General features: G+C 41.8%; 2 protein-coding genes across 7 annotated transcripts in view; one reads left to right on the top strand and one right to left on the bottom strand.

The window, feature by feature from the left end:
• Positions 1 to 6778: 6778 nt before the first annotated feature.
• Positions 6779 to 18235, bottom strand: ATP5PF (ATP synthase peripheral stalk subunit F6). Of its 3 annotated transcripts, none has more exons than XM_003263803.2 (4): positions 17551 to 18235; positions 11912 to 12082; positions 7505 to 7629; positions 6779 to 6956 (listed from the first exon to the last, which is right to left on the bottom strand). In XM_003263803.2, exons 2-4 carry the CDS (start codon positions 12073 to 12075, stop codon positions 6919 to 6921), a joined length of 327 nt encoding a protein of 108 aa, XP_003263851.1. In that variant the 5' UTR covers positions 12076 to 12082; positions 17551 to 18235; the 3' UTR covers positions 6779 to 6918. The 3 variants fall into 3 exon arrangements, with proteins under 3 accessions (XP_003263851.1, XP_003263853.1, XP_030662243.1); XM_003263805.3 differs by having other exon boundaries at positions 17501 to 18211; XM_030806383.1 differs by having other exon boundaries at positions 17415 to 18211.
• The window catches only part of GABPA (GA binding protein transcription factor subunit alpha), a 35128-nt gene continuing 26527 nt past the window's right edge, over positions 17509 to 26109 (top strand). Inside the window, exons 1-2 of one of the 4 annotated variants that reach the window (XM_003263797.2) lie at positions 17509 to 17632; positions 24304 to 24406. In XM_003263797.2, coding sequence (XP_003263845.1) covers positions 24330 to 24406 — 77 coding nt within the window. In that variant the 5' untranslated portion in view covers positions 17509 to 17632; positions 24304 to 24329. Of the gene's footprint in view, positions 17633 to 17782; positions 18141 to 22629; positions 22760 to 24303; positions 24407 to 26109 lie in introns of those variants that run through there. The other 3 variants (XM_003263796.3, XM_030806381.1, XM_030806382.1) reach the window with 3 other exon arrangements.

Consider the following 26109-nt stretch of genomic DNA (forward strand, 5'->3'; position numbering starts at 1 on the left):
GCTTCTCAAATGCTGAGAAAAGTGCTCTGAAAATAAAAAGCAAAAACTATTTATTGAACACTTTATATATGTCAGAGGTGGGGATGGATGGTGGGATGTTGAGTATGTATAAAATCTCATTCATCTCAACGATACTATAAAGTGGGTAATGTCATCATTTTGCAGATGAGGAAACAAGTTACTGACTTGCCAAGTTCACGGAGCTGAGGAGTGAGGAATCAGGGTCTGTGGGGACCCAGATCAGTCTGATCCAGGATGTTTCACACACCATGTTTTTCTCTACCCCCAGCAGGACTTCCTTTTAAATTCTTTGTTGTTATTGTTGAGATGGGGTTTTGCTCTGTCACCCAGGCTGGAGTGCAGTGCCGCGATCATGGCTTACTGCAGCTTCGACTTCCCAGGCTCAAGTGATTCCCCCAGCTCAGCCTCCCAAATAGGTGACACCACAGGTGTGTGCCATGCCCAGGTAATTGTTTATTATATTTTATTTTTGTAGAAGGGGGGTCTTGCCATGTCACCACGCTGGTCTCAAAACTCCTTGACTCAAGCGCTCCTCCCTCTTCGGCCTCCGAAACTGCTGGCATTACTGTAGGCCTGAGCCCGGTCCTTTTATTTATCTATTTATTTTTTAATTTTATTTATTTATTTTTTGAGACGGAGTCTCGCTCTGTCGTCGGGCTGGAGTGCAGTGGCACGATCTCAGCTCACTGCAACCTCAAGCGTTCAAGCAATTCTCCTGCCTCAGCCTCCCGAGTAGCTGGGAGTATAGGCGCGCTCCACCATGCTTAGCTAATTTTTGTGGTTTTAGTAGAGACAGGGTTTCACCATGTTGGCCAGGATGGTCTTGATCTCTTGACCTCGTGATCTGCCCACCTCGGCCTCCCAAAGTGATGGGATTACAGGCGTGAGCCACTGTGCCCAGCCGAGTCCAGTCCTTTAAATTCTTGTGTTCTTCTCTGTCACACTTTCCTTTCACCCTCAGTTATCTCTGGCCCCTCCATGGCCTTCCTAGTCTCACTGCCAGACAAAATAACTTTTTGTTGTGCCTTCCCCTTAACCCAGTCTAAATATCACAGTGGGCCATTCCATTCTCTTCCACTCTCCTCTCATTCTCCGAAGACGCCCAAATCTCTAATATTAGTTTGAAAAATATTGAGGCTAACCAGGATTTAAATCCTATCACCACCCCTGCCCCCTCCTATCTCTAAATCTCTCCATCTTTAGCCTCCCATTTATTCATTGACTACATCATTCATTGTCTTATTTGATTCTTCAGTCACTACTTTCATCCTTTTATCTCAGGCTTTCACTACTATCTCAACTTTTGTCTCCTGGGAACTTCCACCCTCAAGTACCCTCTCAGTCACAATGTCAATCTCTCCAGTTTCAAAGGCTCCTTTTCCCTCTCATCTCTTCTTCCCCCCACCCCATCCATCGATTTGCCCCATTTCTCTTCAACCATGTCAACTCCCTTCTCCCTTCCCCTGGCTAAACCCTTTCACTCTTCCTTTACCTAGTCTATCACAAAATCTAAACTCAGCCTGGAATTCAAGGTTTCCCACCCATCACAGACATATCCCATCATACTGCCAAAGCCGACGTATTCAGCTATATGTTCTACTAACTTCTTCAGTTGCCTTATGTACCCATTAAACTGAGCTATGGTCATTTTATCTTAACCCATTTTCCCCCCTCCTCTATACATTTACTTATAATACCCTATCCACCTGGAATGTTAATTCTCCTAACCACAAGACTTGTATATTCTATCTACTCATTAAGAGACAGGTCAAATTCCACCCCCTCTAGGACAGCCTTCTCTCATTTCCCCTGCTGGAAATTCTTTCTTCTCTGAATTTCCGTAACCCTTGATTCACTTACTGGTTTCTACCCCATAATAGGAATGAACATGTTTGACACCCCTACCAAATCTGGAAGCATTTTGAGAAAAGAACCATGTTTTACACAACTTTATAAGACCCAAAGAATTTAACAGCATCTAACATGTGGTTGGCATTTAATAAGTGATAAATGAATTTTTAAAAATCAAAGGAACACTTGTCAATGAGCAAATTTAGTATTTATAAAATTTCCCCATAAATTTAGTTCAAATATTAATAAATGATTGTATTCTGAGATATGTAATTATAATAGTTATCTAATATGTGAAGTTACAAAGTTGTTCCATGAATGAAGGCTGGATGGAAACTATTTTTCTCATACCAGTCTTTTAGCAATTAGACATGAATTTCCACACAGTTCTTAAGAAGCTCTTCAAATATTTTTCCAACTTTCAAATTTTAAAATTTAATTTTTCATCTTTTGTTTTCTCTTTCTGGAACACTTTTAGTGTTAACAACTGGCTAAAAAATTCAAGGTAAACTAAAAGCTTTCATTTGTGATACTTTCAATATTTGTTACTTTTCAATATATGCCAAGTTTTTACTTGACCAGGTTTGAAAAAATGTACTCATTAGGACAAACTAGAGTGTAAAATGTCTTTTTACTTTCTACCAAGAAAATGCTCTCAAAACAAGTGAAGTGTGTGTCAACAAAGGACCTGTTTACCTTCTTTGAGACGGAAAGCAGGGTGTTTCAAAGCTCCATTTCATGATCCTTTATTTTCAACTTCAAGTGTGCTATTTATAAAGTTTCTTAAAGATGGTATAAAAATAGAGATTTACCAAGAGCTATAGTTGGAGTCCTCAAGTTGCTTATGCTTTTTTTTTAAGATACAGTCTCACTCTGTCACCCAGGCTGGAGTGCAGTGGCGCAAACTTGGTTCACTGCAGCCTCCTGGGTTCACGCAAGTCTTGTGCCTCAGCCTCCTGAGTAGCTGGGATTGCCGGCACCAGCCAACATGCCTGGCTAATTTTTGTATTTTTAGTAGAGACAGGGTTTCACCATGTTGGCCAGGCTGATCTTGAACTCTCGACCTCAGTGATCTGCCTACCTCGGCCTCCCAAAGTGCTGGGATTACAGGCGTGAGCCACTGTGCCCAGCCCACTTCTTAATGTTTCATTCTCAAACTTTCTTTCCAAATATTTACTATGGAATTTAACTACTGCTGAATTGAAGTTACTGTAGGTTAAGAAACATTTTCTAAATTTTAGGATAACATACACCAAGGAGAATGAATAAAAGTTTTACAAAGAAGCTATATTCATGTAACAGGATGTTAACTGGGACTTTCTCTGTTGCCCAAAGACTAGAAACAAGTATCTCACTTTCTAGGGAAAATGAAGGCTGGACGCAGTGGCTCACACCTGTAATTCCAGCACTTTGGGAGGCTGAGGTGGGAGGATCATTTGAATCTAGAAGTTCGAGAACAGCATGGGCAACACAGTGGGACTGTCTCAAAAAAACTGAAAAACTAGCTGGGTGTGGTGACATGCACTTGTAGTCCCAGCTACTCGGGAGGCTGAGACAGGAGGATCACTTGAGCCCAGGAGGTTGAGGCTGCAGTGAGCTGTGATCACACCACTGCAACTCTAGCCTGGGCAAAAGAGTGACACCTTGTTTCAAGAAAAGAAAAGAAAAAAAAAGAAAAGAAAAGAAAAAATACATTGGGTATAAATACCCCTTCACTGTTGATGAAGAGACAGCCACCCTGAAATAATTACTCCAGTCCACCACTACTCTTTACCCTTCACCTCATCACACAGTCCATATAAGCTGAAGTGTGTATGGATGGATTTGGGATGGGAAGGAACGAGGGGACAGAAAGAGACAGAGAATGAGTTTGCCAAAGTCATAAGGAGTACTATTCCCCCAAGTCACCCCCAAAGGAAGTAAAGAGAATGTTTTAAGAGATCACTTGCAAAAACCGAAGGCACCTGCCAAGGAAATAGGAGCTATTTGAGCCGGTGGAAAGGGAGCTGGAAAAAAATATCAAGAAGATGGGGAGGGCCAGGCGTGGTAGTGTGTGCCTGTAGCCTGTAGCTACTCTAGAGGCTGAACTGGGAGGATTGCTTAAGCCCAGGAGTTCAAGGCTACAGTAAGCTATGACCAAGCCACTGCCTGGGCAACAGAACAAAAGCCCATCTCTTAAAAAAAAGGAGAGTGAAAAAAATTAGCTGGGCATGGTGGCGGGTGCCTGTAGTCCCAGCTACTCGGGAGGCTGAAGCAGGAGAATGGCGTGAACCCGGGAGGCAGAGCTTGTAGTGAGCCGAGATGGTGCCACTGCACTCCAGCCTGGGCAACAGAGCAAGCCTCCGTCTCAAAAAAAAAAAAAAAAAAAAAAAAAAAAAAGAGCGAAGTAGGGGACGATGGTGAAATATACCTGTTTTCCCAAGATTTCTTAGGTCAAGGACATGAGTGTCCTGTGGGTCCAGTAGGCATCATCACAAGTAGTTGGCGTTCAGCCTTCTTGCCAGTGTCTCACCAGAGCAAACATTGGAAACAGTGTGTACTTACCATTCCAGTGGGAGCTAAGGGGAGTTTGGAAGGGAGTTGGCATGAACCTGCCATTTAAGGGAATGGAATCTGTATGACTGGGAAGACCTCCTCAACCACAGGGCCCCGCAAGAACTCATACATGCACCTTACTAGAGAGCTAGCATTTGGAAGGCTACTACTACACCAGGAGCAGCAACAATCAGAGAAACAGTAAAAAACAAACAAAAAAGCCCATACTAAATGTTAAATAAGTAAAAATTGCCTAGCCTTCTTGGGTTACTATTAAAGGTAGTGCTATGTAAGTAACAGACACATGTCCCTTTCTAGTTCCCCTTACCTCTCCTCAACTCAAATTTCCTCTTCGTATAAGGACACCAGTCAGATAGGACTAAGACCTATCCTAAAGGTCTCATCTTAACTTAAACTCCCTATCTCCAAAGTCACATTATGAGGTATTGGAGGCTGGGCTTCAATTCAATCAAAGTATGAATTTTGGGGAAACACAATTCTTCATGACAGCAGGCAAGGGGTAAAATAGCCATTTTAAATAACCACAAGGCTGAGATCATTTGTCATAATCACATAAGGTGGTTCTGAATGGTTAAGTGCAGGACAAGGAGTCGCCTGGCAGGCTGAAGTGCTGCACAAAGGCCAGCGTTTGCAGGGTTGGAGCAGCCTAGCCAAAAAGAGGAAGGGGCTCTGAGGAAGACAAAGCTTTGGTTAAGATCTGTGACTCACAGCACCACGAGAGGTTCAGTTGGAAAACAGAGAGTGCTTGCCTGACCAAAATTTAAATGTAAATGCACAGCCCTGTAATATAGGGCACGAGAATAGGATGCTTCTTACAGTCAAACAGAACACTGTTTCGATAATGAACAAAGAGACTGGGACATTCAGGCAATTCCAGTTGTGAGACAAGTAAAAAATGTGTTATGGGATAAATATGTGTTAGCTGATAAAAGGTAAAATTCAACTAAACTTTGAATGAAGAAGGAGGTAAAGAGACAGGGAGAGGAAGCATATGCAGAAAAGGTCAGTTTGTTCCCTACTGACTGGCAGTTCCAGCTGACACAAGACGGCTTTGCAGCCACAGGTGGGTGGAGGAGAGCTGTCTCAGGGGAGGTTATAGGAAGACCCTGGGACAACTAGACTTCCTCGATTACCTTTAGATACTGCCCTAATTAGACACCCGATTCTCTGTTCCAAAGCCTGCAATTATTTAAATAAAAGTAGTTCAATTGTTCTGTCACTGCTTAGCCACATTTGAAGAAAAGTGGGCTGTTTCTTCCTACTGTACTGCCCTCCCCAATTCCGTCTCTACACATCATATTAATCATATCTATGTCATTAGGAAATATTTGTAGATCTTTCAGAAAGGTATTCCCTAGCAGGTTTTGCCTTCAGCTACAGTATGCCATAATAAAAATCTATTCCCTTTGGCCCAGGCGCAGTGGCTGAAGCCTGTAATCCCAACACTTTGGGAGGCTGAGGCAGGTGGATGACCTGAGGTTAGGAGTTTGAGACTAGTCTGGCCAACATGGTGAAACCTTGTCTCTACTAAAAATACAAAAATTAGGCGGGCATGGTGGCACACACCTGTAATCCCAGCTACCCAGGGGGCTGAGGCAGGAGAATTGCTTGAACCTGGGCAACGGAGCGAGATTCCATCTCCAAAAACAAAAAAGAACACTGTTGGCTTCACACTTTTACACTTTTACAGAAAATCTTAAAGATCTATTAAAGACCTATATTTATTAACACATATCAGACATATTGTCAAATACTAACAAGACATGGCTGTTTTTCCTTTAAAATTTACTTTTTTGTAAGCCTGATTTTGACCATTAAAATATTTTTTAAAATAACTTCCTTGAGAGCCAGTTATAGTCACTAAAATTTTGACCATGTCTGATATGCCACTTATCTAGAATGTATCTGCTAGAACTCTTCTTATTAGGACAAAACGACACCATAAAGTTTACTCTTTTAAAGTAAGTTCCTTTATAGAACCTCCTTCATCCCTACCTTTCCCTCATCAATCTGAACAGAATTGTAACAGACTCTGTGATCTGCAAGCAAAGATGAGGGACCTGGGTTACTGGGAGAAAAATTATTTAACATTTGAGGAGATCAAAGTTAAACACAATAGATGTTCCAGGACATATAAAAAATTACACTCAGGTTTCTGAGAAAGTTATGACAAAGAATTTATAAACCATTTCTTCACATTCTAAAGGAAGGGTAACATCCCTCCACAACAAGCAGGGTTATGGGTAAGTTGTGTCCAATTTATCCAAGGTCTCCATCTGCTTTATTATAACCAAATGAAAGGATCTAAAAACAACTCTAACACACAGAACTCAATTCATCAAGAACACACTCAACATCATCAAATAATTTATTTGGACTCAGAATTAAAAGAACATTTGACAGTTATGAAATGCATGTTTATTCTGAAACTTCTAACTAGTTGTACAACTAACCCGTGACAAATTACCAGATTAATTTTACTTTATTTCTTCAGGCCTGGGGTTTTTCGAGGACTTCAAATTTGGGATCTAAGAAGAGGGGGAAAAAAGGGTCAAGCTTAGCCAAATTGCAATAAAATGGATTATGTAGAATGCTCAAGATTTAACTCATCAATCTTCTGACTTTTTTAGTAAATACTGTTTGTAATCATTTACATAGAAATATAGCTAAACATTTATGCAACACTTTCTATGAGCCACACATTCCATTAATTGACTTTGCATATATTATGTCATTTAACTACGTATGTGGAAGATACTATAATTCTCCCCAAATGTCAGATGAGGAAACATGCACCAGTTAATTACTCAAGATTACACAGCTGAAAGTGATTGTCAGGATTCAAGATCAGGCAGTTCGATTTCAGATCCCCACCATTTAATCACTATGTTATGTGATCTCCTATACTGCTCTTGTTCTAACAGCAAACGTTTAGCCGGCAGCTTCTCAGGCACACGTCATGGTCCTAATAAATTCACATGTCAACACTGTCATTCAATTCTCTAAAAATCCAGGTAAGTGTAAATATTCTTCACTTATCCCCCACAAGAATGAATCTGTAATTTACAAGACGTACCTTCAAATTTGAAGGTGGGAAATGTATTCATGTCTGCTTTACCAAACATTTGCTTGAGCTTAAAAAGCTCCCTCTCCACATCTTGCTGATATTCTGGACCAGCATCAACAGGTCCTCCAGATGTCCTGTTAAAGTAAATGAGCAAACAAAAATTAATTTTATGTACAAGCTTACAAAAACAAAATTACTTTTCACCACCACATTTCAATAGATCTTTTTTTTTTTTTCTTTTTTGAGACGGAGTCTTGCTCGGTCGCCAGGCTGGAGTGCAGTGGCATGATCTTGGCTCACTGCAACCTCCGACTCCCTGGTTCAAGCGATTCTCCTGTCTCAGGCTCCCAAGTAACTGGGATTACAGGCACACACCACCACGCCCAGCTAATTTTTATATTTTTAGTAGAGAGGGGGTTTCACCATGTTGACCAGGATGGTCTCGATCTCCTGACCTCATGATCCGCCCGCCTTGGCCTCCCAAAGTGCTGGGATTACAGGCATGAGCCACCACACCCAGCCAATAGACCTTTTTAAAGCATTCATGTAGTCAAAGAAAAGACTTCAGAAAGAAAATAAGTATTTCCACTTCAATTTCAATTCAAAATATTTTATTACGATGAGGTTTCACATAAATGAGGTATCCTCAAACCAATCTCTAACATTCAAGGTTTCTCAGAATCACGGACACTCACTGTCAGAATTTCTCAGGGTCTAAGTTGCAATAAGGTGTATTGTTAAGTCTACAGGCTCTGGAGTCAAAGACTGGTCCTGTTTGAGTGTAAGTTCAACTATTCAGCAACTGCGTAAACCTGAGTAAGGCATAAAGCACTCTAAATTTTAGTTTCCACAACTAAATATGAAGGTTCTACCAAACAAGGGCGTAAATGTACACGTACCTCTAAGCACAGTGCCTGGCACACAGTGAGTACTCAATTATTATCTACTATTATCATCTGCTTTAAGTCAGCCATCACTAAATGGCTTTTAAAGACCTTAGACTTTTAAGTTTCTACAATAGGGGTCCTATTAAAGAAGCAAATTATTTCCTACCCTCAGAGATTTTGCAATTTGGAAGAAAAAAATTACATGTTTACAAACATTTATGCTGTAAAGGAGTGATGTGATGAGCTTCAAAGACATGGTTTAACAAAAAGCTATTTAAGTTGAGGAAGAGATCACTTTTGCTAAGCTAATCAGGGAAAATTTCATTTTAAAAAGGTGGCATTTGAGAAACATCAGGCATCTGGGGCCAGGGTTTATTTTGAGACCTTCTAAGATGGAAAAAGCAAAGACACAGAGGTGGTAAAGGATTGGCTATATGTGGGGAATGCTAAGGAATCTAGATGAAAAAAACAGCAGACCCCAGATCATGGGAGGCCTGGAATGTTAAGCCTGGGACTTTGTATTTTATTTGTCAAGCAATAAAATGACAAAATTAGACTTGTGCATTTTGGGAAAATAAATATAGCATTATGGACCAGTGGCAGGGCCAATTGGGTCTAATTAATTCTTTGAAGAAATTCTTCTGTTTTTGTCATAAACACTACTGCCTACCTAGCAATGAACAATATTCTAAATGTAAAAAAATGTACACATGAAAATTCCTTCAAGGGTAGTAACATTTTTACACATGCCTATGATCAAAGTATAGAGTCTTATTTAAGTTAAAGAAGGTGCACAAAAAATACATAGGTGGCTCCAATTTAAGAACTTGTTAACAATGTTTCTTGTTAGAGACCCAATTTTCTTTTAGATTAACACTGTCCAATAGACCTTTTTGTGATGTTAGAAATGCTCTCTGTCTGTGCTGTCCAATGTGGTAGCCACTAGCCATATCTGGCTATTGAGCACTAGAAATATAGCTAACATGAATGAGAAAATGAGGAACTGAATTTATATATACACTTAATTGTAATTAGAATTTGACTAGTCTCATGGATATGGCAACCAAAATGGACACTGCGGTTCTAAACAGATCCTTCAACTAGATACCCTAATACTAGTTACTGATGGATGATGGCTATTTTAACTTTAATATGCACTCTTGTGATAAAAAGAGGCCAGAAATCATCTGCCTCCTCAACTGAATGTAAGTCTTGCTGCTTATCTTGTTTATTACTATATTCCTAGGCTCTCACATGATGCCTAGGACAAAGCACTCACTCAGAAGATACTTGTTCATTTCACTAGCAAATACTAGGCATGCTCATGTATTGAATCATTTAATTTTTATAATATCCTATGAAATGGGTAAGTACTATCATCATCCCCATTTTATGGAGGAGAAAACTGTCCTACAGAAGTTAAACCTGCCCAAGGTTATAGAGCTAATTAGTGGCAGTGCTGGATGCCAGCCCAGGGTCTACTCTCAGAACTCTCCATGTGTTTGTTTGCACAAATGAATGAATGACCCACAAACAAGACTCCTTAGATATAGGGTACACCTAAGAATTCACTTCTTACTAGATAGGCTTTTAAAGACAGTTAAAATGATGCAAACAGCATCAATACTATAATATAACACCACATTTGGACAGAAGACACTCAAAATTCCCTGACGAGTCCTGCACATCTGGTTACTTAACAGTATGATTTTTGGCAAATTCTAACTTTCAGCCTTAGTTTTCTCATATATAAAATTGGGGTAACATCTATAGGGTTGTTGTCAGAGTTTCATTACCATGTCTACAAAGCACAGAGTAACTTACTACATTTTAATCCCTTCGCTATTTCTCCTCCTCAGTTTTGGCAATGGTAACACTTTTGTTAGTTACCTCGCCTCACAAGTCAGTTTTCTTTTATTGTTCCCTCTTCTTCCTCTCCAGCAGCTCACCAAAACCAGTCATCAGTGTTTCAATGTCTTGACTCTGTCACTTTTACATTACCACTGCTATAAAGTCAAGGTTCTCATCAACTAATGCTTAGGTTACATTTTGCTAACATGTCTGTCTTTGCGCTCTTCTCATTTCAATCCTTCCAATACCTTGGTTAAAATTATCCACCTAATTCAGAGTAATCTTCTTCCATTCCCACAGTCATGTTCAAAAAGCTATAATTTCTCACAAATACCTACCACATATCTTACTTGCTCAGTCTACAATCAAGGCCTTCCATAATCCCTCATTCTAACCCCATACCATCCTTATACTCTTCATATACCCTATACTCCAGGGAAACAAAATTATACCATTCACCAAATATATTTTGTGCTTTCTAGCACAAACTAAGGCATTTTCATGCCTTAGTTCACACCATTCTTTCCTCCTAAAAGATACTCTCCTCTTACCCTCATTTATCTGTCCAACCTTCATACACTGATCTTTAAAACCTAGAGTAAATCCCTGGGTGTACAGGTCTACTGAAGGCCTCCTGTGGGTTTGAGAACTATTTCATGCTATAAGGAAAATCATGTGAGTAAATTCTTCACGTTTTTTTCTTTAAACTGGGAAGATGATCCACAGTTGTCCATGAGATTCTCAAGAGGGATGAATACCCAAACACTGCCTTCCAAGAAGCCTCTAAAATGCCTCTAGCTGGAAAGGAGTATTCTTTCCTATGAACTCCCCAAGCACGCTTTTCCCTATCTTAGCACCTAACTCATTTTACCTTATATTGTATTTATTTGCTTACAAGCTTTCTACTCCTATCAGACTTTAAGAATATTGTAAAAATGCCCTGTGGCCCATCACAGTTAGTAGCCAAGTGCTTTACACACAGTAGAGAACTATATGAAAGAAAATGGAACTATGAATTGATGTACCTCACTTTTCCTAAGATTTGGGCTTTGGACCTGATGACGGCTAAGGTGGTCATTCCTTTCCAAAACTATGGTTCTACAGTTGTTTTTCTTGGACTTATATTATGTCATTTCAGAGTCTTTTGTCCTCTAATATACATTCTCAGAGATCTAAAACTATGGAAATAGCCTTTAAAAAAAAAGAGCTGTGTTTATACATTTCCCCAAATTACAATGTCACAGAAAGGCCACCAAATTGAAGCTAAAATATACTTTGATAATACATTTTTCCCCAATTAGTTTTATGATCTTCGGCTAATCAATGTCTAAGGGAGTTACTTTTTTCAAACTTAGTTGCTAAATGATTTCCAAGACCCTATGTATTTCTATAAATTGATGTGGTTTATAATACGTGACATGACAGTAAGGATATATTTTAAACAGCAATAAATTTAGTAGGATTTTCCCTTGTAACTCATATAAAGAAGATACAGTTTATGACTTAAAAAAATCAAGATCCTTATCTTCTTTTTTGAGGGCACCTAATGAACCTCTATGTCAGAGACGAGCTCAGTGAAGGTCTAATACTTTCAAATACCAAGTCATTTTTTATTACCACCTTGGAACTTACATACTTTGAATATTTATATTTACACTGTAGTTATTTATTCACTTACTGTCGCTTAGATTTGTATTCTCTAATCTTGTCCACAAAGAGTTTCTGTATAGGATCAAGTTCCTTATTAAATGCCACTGCTGTAACACCAATGTTTCTTCGCAAATGGACTGAGACTGCTGACCGAATGACAGAGGAGAACCTGAAGAGCCTCTGAAGAATCATGATGATTCTGTTACAGAAAACAAGCATCAGAAATGTTATTAACATACTTATTATAAATCACCTCTACATATATCATGAGAATCGAATTCTACTAATTGCTACAGAATTAGATCATATCGGATCTCAGTCTATACCTGACCACAGTTCCCTTCTCCTCCTTATTCCCCATTGCAAGTTTTTTAGGTTTTTTTTTTTTTTTTTTTGAGAAGGAGTCTCGCTCTGTCACCCAGGCTGGAGTGCAGTGGCGCGATCTCGGCTCACTGCAAGCTCTGCCTCCCGGGTTCACGCCATTCTCCTGCCTCAGCCTCTCCGAGTAGCTGGGACTACAGGCGCCCGCCACCACGCCCGGCTAATTTTTTTGTATTTTTAGTAGAGACGGGGTTTCACTGTGGTCTCGATCTCCTGACCTCGTGATCCGCCCGCCTTGGCCTCCCAAAGTGCTGGGATTACAAGCGTGAGCCACCGCGCCCGGCCCAAGGCCCTGGGATAATGGAACAGTCAGAAACTCAGGCCTGAAGCTTCATCACGGTTAGAGCACAAAATGTGAGGTAAGGTATTTCTTCTCCCTTGAACTTAGGAGATCAAGAGAAAACAGTAGAGGTAGACTGTTCCAACACTGTCCACTCCTAACAGGAAAAGCACACTGGCCCCCAAACTAATGTACAAGGTTTCCCATGCCTCAGCCAGGCATGATAACCTGAAAATGTGTACTTCACAGGCCCATAGAGGGAGAAACTGCTCTGCCTGTTACAACAGGATTCCAGCCATTTAAGAATACCGTAACAACTAAATCAAAGTCCAGAAGAACCAGCAAAGAAAAACAGCAGCCAGTCCAAATGAGCTGTGCATGACAGTGGGGAGGATCCGGCAGTCCGACTTTATCAGTGAAATAAATTGGTGAAGGAGATGGAAGTCTGAATTTTAAAAATAAGGACTTATGGCTGGGTGCAGTGGCTCACGCCTGTAATTCCAGCACTTTGGGAGGCCGAGGCTGGTGGATCACCTGAGGTTGGGAGTTTGAGACCAGCCTGACCAACAAAGAGAAACCCTGTCTCTACTAAAAATACAAAAATTAGCTGGGCGTGGTGGCGCATGCCTGTAATCCCAGCTACTCAGGAGGCTGAGGCAGGAGAATCGCTGGAACCCAGGAGGCAGAGGATGCAGTGAGCCGAGATCGTGCCATTGCACTCCAGCCTGGGCAACAAGAGCAAGACTCCGTCTCGCAAAAAAAAAAAAGGACTTAAAGACTTTCAAATCCCTAGATTTCCTTAAGCTAAAATATATTACTTTCTAACTAAAACATTTCAGTAGAGGACAATCCCTGTTGAGATTTACTTTAGTGATTTAAAGATCAAATGCAAAAAACAATCCAAATTACAACAAATAGGTACAAACAGGAATTCTAGAAGAAAAGGAATAAAGAGGGCCAGGCACGGTGGCTCATCTGTGTAATCCCAGCACTTCAGGAGGCTGAGGCAGGTGGATCACTTGAGGATCAGCCTGCCCAAAATGGTGAAACCCCGTCTCCACTAAAGATACAAAAATAAATCAGGCGTGCTAGCGCATGCCTGTAATCCCAGTTATTTGGGAGGCTGAGGCAGGAGAATCACTTGAACTCAGGAGGCGGAGGCTGCAGTGAGCCCGGATCACACCATTGCACTCCAGCCTGGATGACAGAGCAAGACTGTCTCAAAAAGAAAAAAAAGAAAAGGATTAAAAGAGACCATAAATAATTAGTAGAAGAATACATTTTTCTCAGATTAAGGCCGAGTTGATAAACTGACAGGGCTTGCCAAACCCCATATTGGAATGGTGACAAAAGGCTCACAATTCACCACAGCCTGGTAAAATTTCTGAATCTTTTTTTTTTTCAGATAGGGTCTCACTCTGTTGCCCAGGATGAACACAGCTCACTACAGCCTCTGCCTCCTGGACTCATGCAATCCTCCCACCTTAGCCTCCCAAGTAGATGGGAGCACAGTTGCGTGCCATCACACCAGGCTAATTTTTACTTTTATTTTTTTGTAGGGACGAGGTCTTGCCATATTGCCCTGGCTGGTAAAATTTCTGAATCTTCAAGTGAAAACCTGATATGCTAACATGTTTCCCATGCCCTCCCCAAATTTCCTAGTAACAATACTGTCATCATCACATTGACACTGGACTTCTACTAAGTTATAATAGGACTAGTGGAAGTATACAAACTATGTTATTGGTCTAAAGTAATACAGAAATTAGATATAAGTATTTAAAGGCCAGGCGAAGTGGCTCATGCCTGTAATCCCAGCACTTTGGGAGGCCAAGGAGGGGGAGGATTGTTTGAACTCAGGAGTTCAAGACCAGCCTGGGAAACATGGAGAGAACCTGTTTCTAAAAAATTAGAGCTTGTATTTTAAGTGACTTCATTGTTTTGTTTTTTAAATTTCATTTCTTTTGTAATTCATTTTCACTGTATTCAAAAGTGTCCACAAGAGTGGGTGTGAGAATGGCCCTTTACCACTGAGAGTGTGAGCAGCACTGGCTAGAAAGCTGTACAGCAGCACAATAGTTCTCAAAATAGGGTTGGGGGTGGGGGAAGAGGTGAGATTTTTCTCTCCAAGGAGACATCTGGCTACATCTTTAGACATTTTTGGTTGTTCTCACCAAGCTGAGTGTTACTGGCTTATCATGAGTACAAAGCCAGGAATGCTGCCAAACACTCTATGACGACAATAACAGCCCTCCCACCCCCAAGAATTATCTGGTCAAAATGCCAGTAATGCCAAGGTTGACAAACTCTGGAATGGCATGTAAAAATTATCAAAAGAAATCTACAATGAGCCAGGTGCAGTGGCTCATGCCTGTAATCCCAGCACTTTGGAAGAACAAGGCAGGAGGATCACTTGAGCCCAGGAATTCAAGACCAGCTTGGGCAACATAGTATGACCCCGTCTCTACAGAAAAAAAAAAAAAAATAGCCAAGTGCGGTGGTGGGTGCCTGTAGTCCCAGGCACTTGGGAGGCTGAGGCCGGAGGAGGATCACTTGAGCTTGGGAGGTAGAAGCTGCAGTGAGCTGTGACTGCACCACTGCATTCCAGCCTGTGTTACAGAGTGAAACCCTGTCTCAAAAGAAAAAAAAAAAAAAGAAAGAAAGAAAGAAAGAAATCCTACAATCAGGCCGGGCGCGATGGCTCACGCCTGTAATCCCAGCACTTTGTTGTAATCCCAGCACTTTGGGAGGCCAAGGTGGGTGGATCACCTGAGGTAGGGAGTTCAAGATCAGCCTGACCAACATGGAGAAACCCTGTCTCTACCAAAAATACAAAATTAGCCAGGAGTGGTGGCACATGCCTGTAATCCCAGCTACTCAGGAGGCTGAGGCAGGAGATTCCTTGAACCCAGGAGGCGGAGGTTGCGGTGAGCTGAGATCGCACCACTGCACTCCTCCAGCCTGGGCAACAAGTGCTAAACTATGTCTCAAAAAAAAAAAAAAAAAAAAAAAAAAGAAATCCTACAATCAATGCAATCAACAAAATATGCTTCACCTGACAATGAAAGCAAACTATTTGAAGAAATTAAAGAATTCATAACATATCACTTTTATACCCCATCAGGGAAAAATACTTGAGAAAAGGCTACAATCAAACAACAAATGACCTCAGAAGGTTATGTGCCACTTATTATCATTCCTATGTTTAAACACACAGAAACTGAGGATTAGAAGTATGTGGTCAAAGTGGTCGGGCGCGGTGGCTCACGCTTGTAATCCTAGCACTTGGGAGGCTGAAGCGGGCGGATCACGAGGTCAGGAGATCGAGACCATCCTGGCTAACATGGTGAAACCCTGTCTCTACTGAAAAATACAAAAAATTAGCCAGGCGTGGTGGCGGGCACCTGTAGTCCCAGCTACTCCGGAGGCTGAGACAGGAGAAGGGCGTCAACCTGAAAAGTGGAGCTTGCAGTGAGCCGAGAAGCCCAGATCGTGCCACTGCACTCCAGCCTGGGCGACAGAGCGAGACTCCGTCTCAAAAAAAAAAAGAAGTATCTGGTCAAATTTACACAGCAAAATGTAACTTAACACATACAAAAAAAAAAAATTGTGCAATTCAATGCCACTTTCCCTTCTGGCAAACTAAGGACATGCTTAACATTCAGCAATAAGTTCACCCGACATTTGCTTAGCCCTAGATACTGTCAAAGTACTTCCATATATATCCTCTCCTTGTACCCTTACAGCAATACTCTCAAAGAGTTAAAGGAAAGTGTTCTTACCCCTGCTTTACAGATGATAAAACTGTATCTAAGAAAGGTTAAGCTGCACATATTCACCCAGTTAATTTGCTTTAAGTCTGACCGCATAGATGTTATTCCTGCTGCAACACGGGTAAAATCCACTTTCATTGTTTCAATTACCTACCATCTAAGTGCCTATGATTCCCCAATCGCATTTCTAATTTTAGTATTCATCCTGAGCCCCAAATCTATCCACAGTATTCAACAGTTCTCATCTCCCTTGTAAGTCCTACGAACTCATCCAAAAAACGAACACATAATTCCATATCAAAACTTGTTCCTTCTCCTTTAATCCCTTCCATTTTTTTTCACTGATTAGTGAATGCGTATTGTCCACTGAAACGCAGAAGATAGTCATTACACAAATAGCTGTGAAATACCACCTGACATAAATTCTCTATTCCAGTACCATCGGGTGCCACAAGAGCATATGATAGCGTCTGACATGATCAGAAAGACTGGGGAAGGCAACAGTAAGAAAACACTAGTCTGAGCAGAGGCCTGGTTGTGGGTGGGAGCATGGTTCTCCCATTTATAGTGATGACTGCCCGGCCAAAGATTGGTAGGTTCCCTGCCTCTTCAGTGCATATTCCTAAGAACAATCCATAAAGTCGCCTAAAGAAGTGTTAGCACCATCGTTTTTAGGTGGGATGCAAACTTACAAGATTATGACTATTTTTTCCCTCTTATGGTGCACGTTCTGCCTAAGTAGCCTAGACAGTCCCGTGCGCCCGGGGCGGGTAGGCCTGGCCGAAAATCTCTCTCGCGCGCCTGACCTTGGGTTGCCCCACCCAGGCTGCGGGCCCGAGACCCCCGGGCCTCCCTGCCCCCCGCGCCGCCCCGATTTGCCCTCAGAGAGGGTATCGATCTTATTTCTGGGTCTACGGCAAACTCCAAGGTCTACAAACGTAGAGGTCAGCTGTGACCCAGGGCCAGGCCGTGAAGGTCCCCAGGACACAGAGCTGCTCTCTCCTCCTAGTAAAGGTGAGAGGCAGCCCAGGCCTCGTGAAGAAACCCAGAACTGGAGTCCCAAGAGGCCACGCTGATCTAGCTACCCTCCCAGTCACCTTGCACTCAGTCCCGAGCTGCCAAAGCCTCCGCCGCCACCACCACCGCTCTACTTCCGGCCCTGGCTCCGCCCCTACACGCCTACCCGCCATCGCAATGCATTATGGGCCGCCGTTTCAGTCGGTCGACGCTCACCGGACAGGAAGCGTCTAGGAGACAGTCTGCGACCGGACGGGTCTAGGTGAGACAGAAGCCAAACAGGAGGAGGAAGTGAAGGGTAAGTGCTTCCGGGTCCCCTGGCAAAGCCTCCGCCATCTTTTCTTCGCCTAATTTGACCCGTTCTTTTTCCCCTCCTTGAAACCTTGCTCTGTACGCATGCGTCCTTTGACTGGCCTTTCCCCTAGTTGAAGCTCCCCTCCGAGTCAGCGTCCTGTTCGTTAGGGTTATCGACGTGTATAATGGTGCAGGGAAAGTGAGACTGTGTAAAACAAAGCGGATTGGGGCGTTGTGCTTCCTTTTGCCTCGTGAGCCTCCGTTGCCTTGGGCGGTCGTTTTGCGCACCCTGCTGGGAGTTGTAGTCCTGGACCCGAAGGTGCCTGGGAGGCGGGAGGGGGGTTGGGGCTTCTCAGCGCCGATTCCGCGGGAAGGGCCCTGGGGCCTCACACTTCTAGTCGCGGGAGCTGCAGGTCTTACCCGGAGAGACGCTGCACGTGGAGCCCGCGCCGCTGCCGTTCTCAGCCGGCTCTGGAGTGCGGGCGGGGGCGATAGGGCCGATTCCGGAGCGGGTGAGTGCGGCCGCCGGGGATGGGGGGAGCGCGGGCCCGCGCGGGCCGGCCTCGTTCCGGGGCCTTTTCCCCCACAAGGGCCCCCCCGCGGCCGCCTCTGTGTTTTGTTTCCGCTGGTCCCCGGCGCTGTGACTCCCATTTCCGTTCGTGGAGACTTGAGGGAGCCGGGTGGGGAGGGGCGGGAGAGGCTGTGCGGGGAGCGATGGGGAGGGGCGGGGGGCGAGCGGCCTGGAGCCCGGGGGGACCGGGCACCGTCGGGACCCGCGCCGGACGGGTCGCCTGTCGCCGCTCCCTCCCTTCCTCGTCCCCTCCTCGCCCGTCCGCACTCCTCAGCGGTCTCAGCCTGCTCAGCTGGGATGTGGTCCTGACGCCCCCGAGATTTTAAGAGCAAAATGCAGACCCTGTCTCATCGCCGGACTCAGCGATTCACTCACTTCAATTCCGCTCTCTTTATAGAACAACACACTTACACCAGAATCATTTATCAGCGTATATGGTAGCCATCTGAGTTTTGTTTTGTTTTGTTTTTAAGCGAGGAAGTAAACCAAGGAGATAACATGGGTTGTCTACTTTGAAATTTTTGTGTGTGCTACAAGACACGCTGTGTGTGCGTGTTTGGATTTAGGGACCCCAGTTTGATCAGGTTAGCGGACCGAGAGAACAGTGCCTAATATTGCATTGCAAGATGATTAGAAATTTAGAAATAAAATTCATTTCGTAAGTAGTTTCCACTAATAGCAGTAGGTCTGACTCGTGAGAAGAGCAAAGAGTTAGCAGGATTCACTTGAGCGAATTGTAGAACGAGGCGGTGATAACATTCTTCTGTAGTGTTATCTTGAACTTAAGAAGAAACCGCTCAACTCTTTAGCAACTGCTTGAGGGACTAGCCTGTCTCTCAGGGTTCCATCCAGGCTTTCCAAGCTTCTTTATTTTTAGACATACAGTGACGCTGGGTGGACTTAAGTCAATTTTACCTGAATTGTGTATACAAGAGCATCTGTCATGAGGCATGTATAGTAATGAAGTAATTAAATCATGAGCTAGATGTTAGGTTGAAGCAAGTCATCAGACCGAGTACTAAATTAAAACTGTTGACTTTAGCCTTCCCTCAACTCTTTATATATAAAACTCCAAACCTACAGAAAAATTGGGGAAAAAATCATGCAGTGAACACCCAGATACCCTTCACCTGAGGGTCCCAACTGTTGATCTTTCACTGTATGTGCTTTCTCTCTTTATATTACATAGATATGCATGCTTTGCTTTTTCTTAACTGCTACCTTTATTTTTGAAAATAAAAATGTCTTTTAATTTCCTCAGACACTGAAAAGCATTTGATAACTTAGGAAAATATGCAGTTAATCTCGCAGGTACCCCCACACTCCACTTATAATATATTGGGAAAAAAATGTTCTAAGCTCTGTGATAATGCTCTCCAATGAAGGACAATTCTCAAATTTATCTGTAGTTTCAAAAGGGAATGTTACACGTATCTGTATTTTAAAAGACACTAGCCGTTCCCAGAATTTTTCGTTAAACTCAGGTTTAGTTTGTATCCCATCTTGTGAAACATTCCGAACCCCAGGTTGGATTTAATCCAGCAGAACCAGAGTGTCAAAGTATATGAAATTGTTCTGTGCAGTTCTGGCGGGGGCAGCCCTTAGATGGAGAAACTGCAAGTAATTTTCTCTCAGTTTTCCAAAGTATTGACATAGAAGTCTGAGGAACTGGTTTCAGAAAAAGAGAAGACTCACTCAAAAACTGATATGAAAGATTTGGACTATTTCTCAAATCTCTGTTTTGCTTCTCTGGACTAAGCATAGAGAACCAGGAGAGAAAGATTTAAGAGACTGAGTAATATTTTTTGAAAGATCATTTAAGAAACTGAGTAATTTCTTTTTTCTCCAAAAGGGCATGGGTTTTTGTTTTGTTTTGTTTTTTCTCTATTTGGCACTTTCTAGGGATTGGTCTATAAATTTTTTGAAAGATCATAGGATAAATTTCTTTGTAGCAACTTCCTATTTTAGTGTTTATATTAGGGGAGCCCCAGGTGTCCCTGCTGATAAGCCATTAGGGCCACTTCTCAGCTTCTGGCTACATTATATGCTTTTTTTTCTATTTTGCCAAAGTTTCCAGAAAATTTATGTTTTCTAATTTTAAGAAAATTGGTTGTGGAGATGGGAGCGGATCTCTTTATAAGCCCTGAAAATAAGTGATTTTTTTAAAGTGCTGTTCTGCTATAAACCTGATTCTCACTTTTTTCTGTAGACAACAGTTTTTTATAATTTATCTATTTTGTGTGGACATTATTTCCTTTTAACCAATACTAAAATTCCATAGTGTATACTTTCTCCACATTTTCTTTGCTTAATACTTTCTTAAAATAGACACTTGGATTGGCACCAGCTGTCACCAATAAAGCTGCCCTGAACATTATCAATCAATCCTGTTAACCAATTTGAGAATTTTTCTGGAATGCTTAGTTAGGGATGAAATTGCTGGGTTATAGGTATAAGTATGCTTGATATACTTTTCTCCAGAATATCTACACCTGTGTGTACACCACATCTACAGAGACAGAGGAATCTTATGTCCCTGGTAACTGCTCTCGTTATTTAACTTTCTGACATTTGTCGCCGCCGCCCCCCTCCCCCCTCAACACACACATGGTATAAAGTGGTAGTTTTTTGTTTTAAATTGAACTTTTGAATGATTTGAATTTGGGCATTTCTTTGTATCCTGAGTTATTTTGGTTTCCCTTTATGTGAATATCCTTTTCCTATGCTTTAACTACTTTTCTAATTTGTCCCTTTTTTTGGTTATCAAATTCCAGGCCATTGTCTACTCCATTGTCACTTTTGGGTATTGGAAATATTTTTCCATTCTGTAGCGTGTCTCTTGAACATAAATCTTGATTTTTATGTAATCAGATTTTTCTCCTCAGGGTTATGTTCTTGGAATTTTATTTAAGAAATCCTTTTCTATCCTGAGACCACAAAAATGTCCCTGCCATTTTCTTCTGTTTTATAGTTTTGCCTTTTATGTTTAATCCTTTAAGGCATGTGTAGTTCATTTTATATGGTGTGAAATAGTTCTTACTAATTTATTCAACACATATTGGTGGAGTGCCTGCTGAAGGTAGTATTCTTCAGAGTACTTTGTATATATCTGTGAACACATATTCTTGCCCTGTGAAGCTTATGTTGTCCTTCAAGGTAGATCCCTACTCGGTTTCCACCTGTTTTCTTTAGCACTCAGGATGAATTCCACAATTTTACACATAGCACCAGTTGAGGAATAGGCTTTATTGGAGAAAAGGAAGGCTTATTAGACCAGCATCAGCAAGAAAAAACAACAACAACAGAGGGTCTTCGTTTTTTCATCATCCCCAAAAGAAGCCTGCTGGAGCCTGCGCATTCTGCTATATATGCTTGTGAACAGAACCTGTGCAGTCGGCTAGATATGCTTGTGAACGGAGCCTGCGCAGTCTGTTTGATATGCTTGTGAACGGAGCCTGCGCAGTCTGCTAGATATGCCTGTGAACGGAGCCTGCGCAGTCTGCTAGATATGCTTGTGAACGGAGCCTGCGCAGTCTGCTAGATATGCCTGTGAACGGAGCCTGCGCAGTCTGCTAGATATGCTTGTGAACGGAGCCTGCGCAGTCTGCTCCATATGCATGTGTCCATCCCAGTGGAGAACCTTACCCTTTTATTGTTTGTCCTTAAAGGGCAAGCCTGAGAGCAACCTTAATTATGTGGGAAAAATTAGGTCATTTTGTATCAGGCAGTCTAGATTTAGGTGCCAGCTATTTGTCAGAAAACCAGCTACCCCATAGTTGGAGATATTGAGAACTTACAGTTATAGCCCTTTCTAAAGTGGGAAGGGAGACTCAGTTTCTTAATGCTAGTGTAACAAATTATGCAAATTTAATGGCTTAAAAACACCACCGGTTTATTATCGTACAGTTTTGGAGTCAGAAATATGAAGTAGGTCTCTGGGCTAAAATGAGGTGTTGCCAGTGCTGTTTTTCTAGAGCCTTCGAGGGAGAATCTGTTCCTTGTCTAGCTTTCAGAAGCTACCTGCATTTCTTGGCTCATAGCTCCTTCATCTTCAAAGCCAGTCACAGCTATGCGGCAAGTCTTCACATTGAATCACTCTGGCTCTCTCTTCCAATTTCCTCTTCTATTTTTAAGGACTTTCTACTTTTGTTTATTTATTTAAAGAGACAGGGTCTCGCTGTTGCCCAGGAGGGAGTGCAGTGGCACGATCATCATTCACTGCAGCCTCAACTCCTGCTCTCAAGCGATCTTCCCACTTCAGCCTCCCGAGTAGCTAGGACAACAGGTGCACACCACCATGCCTGGCTAATTTTAAAAATGTTTTTATAGGAGACAGGTTCTTTTTATGTTGCCCAGGCCGGTCTTGAACTCATGGGTTCGAACAGTCCTCTCTCCTCGATCTCCCAAAGTGTTAGGATTACAGGCATGAGGCACCGTATCTGGCCCTAGCTGCGTTTTAAAAACGATCACACTCTGGCTGTTGTGTTGACTGAGAATAGACTGTGGGGGGACAAGAGTGGACACAGGGACCCCCTTTAGGAGAGGGTTGCAGTACTCCAGGTGGTGGTGGCTGTTGTACTGATATACGCAATACAGAGCCTATATTTGGACAATCATGGTTCATCCCCATCTGGAATGATACCTACTTAGGTTGATACACCAAAACTGTGACGTGGAGCCACAGGTGGTTTAGCCTCACCTCTGAATAACGTTTGTATGAGATGGGGCTCAAAATAAGATTGCTCTATGCAAAGCATTTGAATGCAGTGCCTGATGCTCAACGAGTAATGGTTATTAATACAAATGAATATTTAAATTCTTCATTTAGTCAAACCTTGTAAGTGGGAGCACAACTCTTTTGTAAATGTCGGAATACCAAATTTAGTGGAGCGTTCCTTTTAAAGGTACGTCTCTTTTTAGATGTGGTAGTACATCTACTGAGTAGTTATTCCAACTACTCAGAGGTGCTGTGGACTGAAAGTGCGTATGGAGTTCAAAGACAAATTCATTGACCTATTGCGAGATAGTTAATAACAGAACCTGGTACTTAACAGTATTAACACCTCAGAAATGTCCACAAAGAAATATCTATGTATATCAGCTATTTGTGTATTACTTAGCATTTTTAAAATTCTAATGTTTTTGTATCAGTGGTTTTAAGCAATAGATAAAAATTTTACATGGGATAATTAAAAACTGAAGTAGTGGTTTAAAATAAAACCACATCTGAAAAAAATCATTAGAAATTTTCTACTGTGTGTAATCAGGGAAATAATGTGCATATCTATAATTTGTTACTTTGTTTTGCTGTTTTATAATATTCTTGCATTTAAAAGAGACATCATCTGTACCAAATCCTAGCTGATTAATTTGCATATCACTGTATCAGTGTGATACTTTGCAGTAAATTCTGCTACTAAGGTACGACTTTTAGCTGAATAAACATAGTTAATCTCCACGTTAAGCTTCAGGTTTGAATCTGTTATTGAAACTGAGTTGCTTTAATATAGTTAACAGACCCTTAACTTAATTTTGAGGTAACTTATTGATTGCGATTGGTCCCAAAAACATCCCAGTAAATCCAGTAGATTGATGAAGTTGTCATGTCAGGTTAATAAATGCCAGTTTTTAAAAAAATTAGTTTATAAATGTCATTTGTGGATTTCCTTTATTTTATTTTTCAAACAGGGTCTCTTGTCGCCCATGCTGGAGTGCAGTGATGCGATCATGGCTCACTGCAGCCTCAGCCTCCTGGGCTCAGGTGATCCTCCCATCTCAGCCTCCGAAGTATTAATAGCTGGGACTACAGGTGTGTGCCACCACGCCCTGCTAATTTTTGTATTTTTAGTAGAGACAGGATTTCGCCAAGTTACCCAGGCTGATTTCAAACTCCTGGGCTCAAGCAATCTGCCTGCCTTGGCCTCCCGAAGTGCTGGGATTAGAGACGAGCCACCACGCCCAGCTGATTTTCTTCTATATGTAAAGACTACTTCCCCCTCTTCTGCTTGCCGTTTGCCTTTTATTTGGATTGGGTCTCTACTTCTTGTGTGTCATTTCTGTTTATGTGGATAGTTTTAAAATATCTTAAAAAGTCACTCTTGCAGGACTGATCCTTTGAAATACTCCAGCCATGACTAAAAGAGAAGCAGAGGAGCTGATAGAAATTGAGATTGATGGAACAGAGAAAGCAGAGTGCACAGAAGAAAGGTTGGTGTTTCTGAATTTATCATTTTTTTTCAAAATATCAATATACCTAATTAAAACCAGGAAACAAGTCATAGTTCTTTTGGACTTTCTTTTTTTAACTGTTCTCAGCATTTTAGGGGATAATATATTGTTTTATTTCCTCTGACTTAGTGTGCTTGTAGCTGAGAGGGAAAGACAGTTTTAAACTAATGGTAATAAAAGGGTAAATGAAATCAGAAGCAATTGATTTCAATAGTTTTCTCCTTTAGGGCATTTGATTCTTTATTCTTTTCCTCAGCACTGGTTGCTTTAATTTCAGAAATAGTTTAGTTCAACCTGAACTCATTTAACAAATATTTATGAGTAACTGTTGTAAACAACTAATTGACAAGAATATGTGAATAAATAAGATGCTAATCTGCCCTTATAAAGGCCACATTGTATTTGAGGAGACATACAGGTATATGAGTAATTATGGGACCAGTACTAAGTATAAAGTGTAGGGAAAATTGTTAATTCTTGGAATAATAATGGAATCATACTTATTTGAAAGGAGGACAGTAGTAATGAGTTCAGAATCCAAGGAGAGAACATGGGTAGAAATAGACATTTGGGAGTCAACAAGAAGATTGAGGAAAGTAGTAGTTAATGGTCCCTATTTTACTCCATGAAGTAGGAGGTGAGATAATAAGCCAAAAGTAAAAGGGATTGAAAAGTAGTAGAGAATCTCCGTGGAGTAACAAAGGTTTAGAAATCTCTGCAGTGGAACTGGACAAGATAATTAAGGAGGATACTGAGTGTTGAGAGTACAGTTGAGATTTAAAAATCTTAAATTTTTAATAGAGCTTTTCAACTTGTTTATCCCAGTTTTTCCAGCATAAGAAAGAGGGAATGCATGCTTCTGTGGAATTTCGTGTATAGATATTTGTGTAACAAATTATCCCAAAATTCAGGAATTAAAAATGCCCAACATTCGGCCAGATGCAGTGGCTCATGCCTGTAATCCCAACACTTTGGGAGGCTAAGGTGGGCAGATCACTTGAGCCCAGGAGTTCAAGACCAGCCTCGGCAGCATGGCAAAACCTTGTCTCTACAAAACATACAAAAAAAAAAAAATTAGCCTGGCCTGATTACATGTGCCTAAGTCCCAGCTACTCTGGAGGCTGAGGTGGGAGGATTGCGTGAGCCCAGGAGTTCAAGGCTGCAGTGAGCCATGATTGTGCCCCCGCATTCCAGGTTTAGTGACAGGACAAGGTGCTGTCTCAAAAAAAAAAAAAAAAGCCCAACATTTTTTATTGCACATTGTTTCTCAGAGGAACCTGGGAGCAACTTACCTGGGAGGATCTGTCTCCGGGGTATTTCATGAGTTTGCAATGAAGCTGTCAGCCCAGGCTGCAGTCTTCTAAAGATTTGACTAGGGCTAGAGTGTCTGCGTCCAAAGTCATGCTTGAGACTCTTAGCAGGATGCCTCAGTTCCTCATCACATGACTCTCTCTAGGGCTGCTCATTGGATGGCAGCTGGCTTCCCTTAAAGCAAATGGTCTGAGAGACATAGAATGGCAAGGTAGAAAGCCCCAGTGTCTTTTTTAAGTAATCTAAGAAGTGACATATCACTTTGTCTTAGTCTTATGGTCACACAGTCCGACACTGGTACAGTGTGGAAGGGAACTTTAAAAGGGCATGAATTTAAGAATCATTAGGAGCCCTCTTGGAGCCTAGCATAC

This window comes from Nomascus leucogenys, chromosome 25 (assembly GCF_006542625.1).
Source record: "Nomascus leucogenys isolate Asia chromosome 25, Asia_NLE_v1, whole genome shotgun sequence".
Lineage (NCBI taxonomy): Eukaryota > Metazoa > Chordata > Mammalia > Primates > Hylobatidae > Nomascus > Nomascus leucogenys.